Source organism: Octopus bimaculoides, chromosome 1, assembly GCF_001194135.2.
Source record: "Octopus bimaculoides isolate UCB-OBI-ISO-001 chromosome 1, ASM119413v2, whole genome shotgun sequence".
Lineage (NCBI taxonomy): Eukaryota > Metazoa > Mollusca > Cephalopoda > Octopoda > Octopodidae > Octopus > Octopus bimaculoides.
Window position 1 is genome coordinate 152,578,666 of NC_068981.1, and position 8,027 is coordinate 152,586,692.

At 32.0% G+C, this 8,027-nt stretch overlaps 2 protein-coding genes across 7 annotated transcripts in view; one reads left to right on the plus strand and one right to left on the minus strand.

Moving 5' to 3' along the window:
* The window catches only part of LOC106882382 (uncharacterized), a 36,062-nt gene extending 33,462 nt beyond the window's left edge, over nt 1–2,600 (plus strand). For both annotated transcript variants that reach the window (XM_052971514.1, XM_014933043.2), the window contains exons 5-6: nt 189–325; nt 2,324–2,600. In XM_052971514.1, coding sequence (XP_052827474.1) covers nt 189–325; nt 2,324–2,520 — 334 coding nt within the window. In that variant the 3' untranslated portion in view covers nt 2,521–2,600. The remainder of the gene's footprint in view (nt 1–188; nt 326–2,323) is intronic.
* Nucleotides 2,601–4,446: 1,846 nt separating this feature from the next.
* Nucleotides 4,447–8,027, minus strand: part of LOC106882380 (metal-response element-binding transcription factor 2) — a 42,421-nt gene continuing 38,840 nt past the window's right edge. For all 5 annotated transcript variants that reach the window (XM_014933041.2, XM_014933042.2, XM_014933039.2 and 2 more), the window contains 2 exons: nt 7,141–7,210; nt 4,447–5,759 (listed from right to left, as the gene is read on the minus strand). In XM_014933041.2, coding sequence (XP_014788527.1) covers nt 5,232–5,759; nt 7,141–7,210 — 598 coding nt within the window. In that variant the 3' untranslated portion in view covers nt 4,447–5,231. The remainder of the gene's footprint in view (nt 5,760–7,140; nt 7,211–8,027) is intronic.

Sequence of the window (8,027 nt, forward strand, 5' to 3'; positions counted from 1 at the left end):
TCAATATGAACTAAATTAAAGGCTTTTATTAAAATATATGACTTAATATATTTTGTTGTTAACCATATCGAATCTTAATATTATTCATGTTATGGAATTCTTAAAATTTGAACATTTCAGTATGACCAAATTGGTGTTAAAAGGTTAGTTATGTTTTACTTGAATAAATTTTTGTTTCCTGTCTTCAGAGAGAATGGTTGCTGCTACTGTGTCTGTTGGAAAGTAGTAACATTTGTGAGTAAATGGAAAAAAGGAATTTTTTACATAGTAATGTCTTTACCGACTTTCTGGATCTCTAAACACACTACTGATGGTCAAATTGGAGGTAAGTATTAATGGATTACTTAAATGTAAGAGTAAACTGTTCCAAATATATGATAAATCAACTTAGGAAGCATTGGGTAATTATGTTAATTTTTTTCATAACAGAGCACTATATTTCATACACTCTTTAACATGGACCTAAAGAATTTTTCTAGATAACTTATACATTTATTATACAGTATCTACCACACTTATTCAAAAACTCGAGATATAATCTTGGTTCTTTCCTAGCATCAGTTCATATAATACTTCCAAGTATATCACAGCATCCTACATTTTCTGTTGTGTACCTATTTGACTGAATCTTCTAACACTCATCTACATTTTTCTATTAATCTGACTGTATAAAACTTGAACACTATACAGATTATCTCTTCTTATTTTATCCTCCATAAAAAAGCTGAAACTATACTTTAAAGCTAAGTACATGATAAACGTCAAGAAAATTTATGTAAATGATGACTTCTGCATTAATTTTTTCTTACATTCCATTTTTTAAAAAATATTAAAGTTTAATGGTTCTGTCACTGGACAACAAAGACAGACTATAAGATATACATGTGTAAGAAGATTTAGTTTTTAAAGCCCCGGGATAACCCTGATCCTGCAGACATAAATATATTCTGGCAATGGCCAGCATATCTTTCCCTTCTTAACTCTTTTGTTCCCATATTTCTGTTAAAAACACATTGCTGTTGTTTCAATTAATTTTTAAAATAATGAAAAACGTAGTAAAATAACTTTGTTATTATTAATCAGGTGTTTGGGAAATAAATTAACATGAAATGTTGATATTCTGTTTAAATTCAAATCACTTTAACCCTTTCGTTACTGTATTTTTGTGATGCTCTGCGTTTCTTTCAATTACTTTAAATAAACAAAGAATTTAGTAAAATAACTTAACTTAGTTACCATTCAGCTAGTGTTAGGAACATAAATTGCGACTAAGGTTTGGTGGAAGATTTTAATTCAAAACTTATGAAAACAAAGACATTTGTACTCAGAGCCAGAGCCGGATTGGTAACAAAAGGGTTAAAACAAGAAGTTTGTATCTAAGGTGGGTTAGTATCAAAAGGGTTGAGAGAAAAGTGTGATTTGAAGATTTATTGGGTTAAAATCTTGTAAACACTAGATTCCTGATGCTAATAACTACAACTTTGATCTACTTCCAATTAGATTTAAGAGCTTTATAATCCCTTAATATAAAAATGAAATGAAAGACGGTAAAATCAGTTAAACTAGACTTAACCTATACCAGACAATAGAAGAACCCTACACAACTAGGGCTGCAAATGGGGATATCACTGATATGCTGAAGAAAGTAAAACTACAGAAAAAAAGAAACAGTGTATAAACTATACAAATATTACAATAACAACTAAAATTTATCTAAATGTTATCAGTTGCTCTACTGGAAATTATCATAGTCTTGACATTTGTTTGTACATATATCATCATTGTTTCGTTTAACGTCCGCCTTCCATGCTAGCATGGGTTGGACGATTTGACTGAGGACTGGCGAACCAGATGGCTACACCAGGCTCCAATATGATTTGGCAGAGTTTCTACAGCTGGATGTCCTTCCTAACGCCAACCACTCCAACAATGTAGTAGGTGCTTTTATGTTAAAAAAAAAAATTACTATTTCAAAATCCAATCTTCTTCCAGAAAGACTCCAAAGGTTGCATATTCCCCACCCCTAATGTAGACGGTCCCTTATTAATTTAAGCACTGGAGAAGCAAGCACCTATTGGCTTAGAAAAGCATATGGACTAAAACAAGTGGTCATTGTTGTCAAATATTAATTCAAGTTCACAAAATCAGACATTAAATTTCTAAAGTTGTAATTTATCATTTACAAATTCAAAGTTTATATGTAATCATTATTATAACCTTAACTGTGATGGTTAAAACAAATTAAAGCAGATGTCAATGATGACATTGAAATTTCTATTGTTGCGTCAGTGGTTAATACAGTAAACTTTGTTCTGATTTTCAGGTTCAGTGCTCCTAGTTGCAGGAATACTACTAATTTTTAGAAGCATATTTTCATTATTCTTTCGCGAAGACTCAGAAGAGCGTAAATACTTTTTAAAAACCAATCCTGTCCACGTTAAAATGGTATCACATGAAGTCTCTACACAAACTGAAGACTCAGCATTTTCAGCTTATGATGTTGAAAGCCAGAATAAATGAGAGTAAATATGTGTAAAATGTTTCGTGAAGTTTGTTTTCAAAAGTTGTACAAATAAAAAAAATAAATTTTTTAATTTAAACTTCTTCAAATCTGTATTTAAATTATTAAACTTTTATCGCTGTTAAGATATTAATTACAAGAGTATTCTTATTTATTTGTAAATATAGCATATTCATAATGTATCAGAGAACAACAAAAATAGAGAAAGGCTGATGCAATATCTTTGTATTCAGGTAAATAGGGTGGAATTTAAGATCAATTGACAACCATTGAGGGTAAAAAAAAAAATATTGGAAACCCTTAGGTCAATCATGCTACCATTTTTGTACTAGAAAGAGACAGTCCCTTTATGAATATATAATTTTTCTTATTCTTTATAACCTGATGTAGTTCATGTTCTTGAACAGCTGTAGGAAAAACTGGCAGATGGAAGTTCCTGAGGACTGATGCTCTGGGAAAGAAGGACTGGTGCAAAGAAGCTATTGTGTAGTGGAAGGTCAACCCTGATGGAGCAGGTACTTGGCTCGATGATAAGATGCAATCCACTCATCCAGCTTTTCAATGACACTGTCTCCACCCAGCTGAGGACTCCTACTGTATACTCTGACATGGAATGGTAGACTTCAGAAGTGTAAGGTTACAGTTTGCATTCTCTCCACTATTCAGGTGATTTCTGTACACTGGTAGATTCTAGTGGTATCACTGGAGGCAGGCAAAATGGATTTGGTCAGAGCATAACAATTGCTGTCTCTACATATTGCTGGGGGTGTACATTCTTAGTATTGGTTGGAGCCAGTAAGAATATTTCTGTGAGTATATGTACTTCCTTCTGCTTCCCTGGATTGAGAGAGAAGAGTTTTTTCAGGATATTGTAATAGTGTCCTGGAATGTTATGTTTGGAGAGTTTTTTTTCATGTAATGTAAGGGTTGAAGCTTACTGCAGTAAAAACTGTTCCTGTGAGCTTTAATTTTATTTCATTGTCGTGTAGCTGGTCTGTGTCCGTGTTATGAGAGAGATAATGTATTGCTTTTGTGTTTATTGTAAAGAGATTGGAAACCCAAGCAGGACTGGTATTAATCCATGATAGATCTAATATATTTTGTACACTTTTGTTGTTTCTGTTGACTAAATGCGGTATCTGTGATTACTCTATATTTCTGCATTGTTTTGATTTCTATGTGTATAATAGTGAATGTTGTACATGAATTATAATATTTTTGTCTTGTGATTGTTGGTTGTATCTGACGTTCTCTGATTGGTACTGATAAAGAAAATAGACAGTGGGACTGGCAGCAAGCATTCCAGGTGATTTAAATGGTTAAATGTATAGGATAAACACTATGTAATATTCCAGAAAAGACAGGATTGTCATGGCTCAAATGCTGGTCAAATGTAGGCAAGTGACACATAACCAAGCGGCTCAGAGGAAGCAGAAACCATTGTAACAGTGTTAGGAGACAACATGTCAGCCACAGGGAGTGGTATGTGGTCCATAATGTTCATATGTTGCAGGGGCACCATACAAGATAATACTACAGTAAATAACATCCATATGCATTTTCATGAAGAAAAAAAAAAAGGTTCCATTTTAAGTACTCTCAGACTCTAACAGTAAAAGTTTACTTTCTGTTATCTCTAAAGATGCAAGGACAGTGGTTTGACTGAAGCTATCCCTGTCAGTCTACAAATCTTTTTGGTTTTACTGATATTTCCAATTCATTGCAACAGGGAGGGGAAAATGTTAACATCAATAATAATAGGTTTTCGAACGTATATACAAAGATCTACCTTAAGTATTTGGAGTTAATATTTTCAAATAGGAAAAGAAAAACCACAAATTCCTTTATGTTGGTGTGTGTATGTGTACAAATACATACATATATACATACACACACACATACATACATATATATATATATATATATTCACATGGATAATAATTTTTTGTTTATTTCTTGAAACATTATTAATAAAATATACTGAATTTGATGGTCAACCATTTTAAATGACAGTAGAATTGTATATTTATATTTTTAAAACTCTGATTCATAAATGCATATAAAAAAATAAACCACCAGTCATTTAAAAAGAACAAGAATATTAAAAATAACAATTAGATTTTAACATTAGATGTTGGAAAAAGAAAAAAACGTAGTCCCATGACATAATTAGCAGTGATGATAGCAAATAATCAGTTCAATATAAGAACATTTTTAAACGTCAGTAAACATTTATATAGCTCCATTTTTTTCCACATGGATGGATGTTGTTGAGCCCCACATCAGCTTTCTTTAAGCAAACCTACAGTCAATGGCATTCCAACTGTGACCACCCATTTTGTTTTCTGGATATAGCAAAAATAAGACTATATTATCCAATGTGTCCTCATTTTTTTCTTTGTAAGATAGTAGGCTGTAATTTAAGGGAGATTTGGCTATTTCTTACAGTTTGAGTGACCATATAGAGGCTTTCTTATTGTTGTAACTAAAACAGATTACTCTTTGGGAGAGTTCATATTGGCAATGTAAAAAAAAAAAAAAAAACTAAATTTGAATTTTTATGAGTTGAGCAAATCAAACCATAAAGTGTCACAATGTTTACATGTTGGGTGATGAGTAAAATAGCATTACATAACAAGAGCCAATATAGTTGAATTTTCCTTAAATGCATTTACAGAGTTCTCATACACAAATTAGAAAAGCAAACTTTTCAGGAAAGCACACCATCCCACTGAATTAGATACTGGACTTGGCCCTGCTGAATAAAACGGCGTGCCAACACATGAAATGTTTCTTTTTTGGCAAATTTATTCACTACACTGATATAATCACTGACTGAAGAGGACATCTGCTTGAGGTTGTTCTTTGAAAGGCTATCATCATTGGCTGTGTAGACTGAGTTACCTCGGTTTCGTGAGGAAGCTGGTGGAGATGGTTTACATTTTAAGCTGTTCATTTTTCTTCTTCCTTTTTGTTTCAATGGTTGTTTCTGTTGACTAAATGCTTCTAGTTCTTTGGTTAATTCTTCAATCTTTTCTTGGTCAAAATCACTTTGGTAAAAGTTCAAAATTTTTTCTTTCAATTTTAGTCTTTCTTTTTCCATCTTTTGCTCTAAATCAGTTCTAAAAGGGTGATTAATTCCATCAAAATTGGAAAGTGGTGGTATAATAGTATCCAATGTGCAACGTTTTATATTATTTCTTCTGCGATAGCTTTCTTTATTTCCATTCACAACAGTCTGAAGAAGAAAATAAAACTATTAAATGTTATGAACTCAAGAACAGAATTTTAACATGGATTAAAATGAATCATTATGAAAAATTCCAATTAAAGTCTGCAGTAGAAAGAGGAAAGGGGTTAGTTATAAGTAATGAGAAACTGGTAAGCAAAAATTTACTGAAAACAATTTCAGTCATAGATCTTGGTTATTTTCCTTCACTATTTATGTACATTGCCTACATTAACCTTGATTTGTATGACATACATGAACAACTGAGGAAGATACTTATGACCTCCTGAAATTGCTGGCCTTGTGCTGAAATTTGAAACCAATATAATACAATGTTAAAAACTGTTTTGAACCATAAATGCTAGATTATCTTTTGCATGTATTTAAGATAATGAAAAATTAGTTATATTTGTTTTTTTTGGGGGGGTAACTCTCAATCCTGAACTCGAACTGGTTGATGTAATAGTTGTATACTGTGTATAGACAAGTGGTTAATATACTAGTTTCTAACATTTGCTCTTTATAAATGGTGTTATGTTCCTATAGGCCAGAAAACATGACTTGTTAACTTAGGAGTTTTTCATAGCTATATTTATTTGTGACTGTATAGGTGCTCATTATCTTATGAATAACGGATTAAAAAATTTTTTTTTTAATGAGTCATAATCAGGTCATTAAAAATAGTAATGATGTTAATGGTATGCATTCAACATTAAAAATATAACTTGTCTATCAATGAAGAGTTCATATATTGCACTATGAAAGAACAACATAAAAATTTGCCAATAAATTTCTGTTTTTAATAAAAGCCCATCCCCACAAGCATTATTAAAATACTCTAAAACTGAAGCTTTCAATAATTAGCAATAATTTGAATCAATGATTGTAAGGGCTGTGCGTAACAGCACCGACTTACATCATAATATTGGGCCATTCAGATGATTAAACATATTTTGGTATTGAGGGCCCATGGTCTAGTGGTTAGGGTGTTGCACTCATGATCACAAGATCATGGTTTCAATTCTCAGACTGGGTGGTGCATTATGTTCTTGAGCAAAACACTTCATCTCATGTTGCCCTTCAATCATTTCAACACCTAATGGTGTGGTACACCATGCACCTACCTGTTCAGGCAATGTTGATTTGATGGAGAGAGTAAGCTGTACAGCACATATATTTGATCGTTATAATCAAATCATTTGTGCAGGCTGTTCAGCAAGAAATTGCTGAACCATCTTTCTTGGACAAGGGACTACCATCATATATTTTAAAATACTGTCAAAGAACGGGATAGCCCTTATTTAAATTTTATATAAACCTTCAATTTTTAACTTAAATAGCCTCCAAAACTATATTCTAAATAATAAAAGAACTATTTCCTGGTACATACCTTTTTTCTCTTGAGAAGTAACTCATCTAAATCTGAACTAGTCTTTCTTTTTAACTGGAGAGGTGAGTGACTATATACAAATAGAAAAAAGTTTTGAACATACAAAGTGAACATTTTGCTTAAAACAATATTAAAAAATAGTACAAATAAATGCAGTTATGTATCAAAGAACCAGAAGCAATCTCAGGCATAGAAATTAGTGGATAAAAACAAAGTTAATATTTATATATAAAGATGAGAATGTGTGTCTGTGTGAATCCCTAAAACTTGAGTACACAACCAATTTCATTTAAATTTTACACATGCCTTACTTAGGGTCCATGTAGTGTCATAGGCCAAAAACATTTTAAACTTCTGGCCTAGTGCGAACCCAGAGCAATATCATATCTCCTCCACTATTTCAGTATTACGTGTCAAAAGTGAAACAATAACATCTCTCTATTGTAATGTCAGATAGTTTCACTTTAATACTGAAACTATATTATCTCACATAGATACAGGCATACATACATACATACATACATACACACACACACACACATATATATATATATATATATATATATAGATATGTATATATAGATACATGTATATGTATAGCTGTAAATGTATAGATGTATATATATAGATGTACATGTAATAAGTACACATATACATATATATATACACATATATAATGCATACATATATACACCCATACACACACATATACATAGGTGCAGGTGTGGCTGTATGGTAAGAAACTTGGTTCCAAAGCACACGGTCCTGGGTTCAGTCCCACTGTGTAGTGACCTGGCATGTGTCTTCTGCTATAGCCTCAGACCAACCAAAGCCTTGTGAGTGGATTTTGTAGACAGAAACTGAAAGAAACCAACCGTATATATATA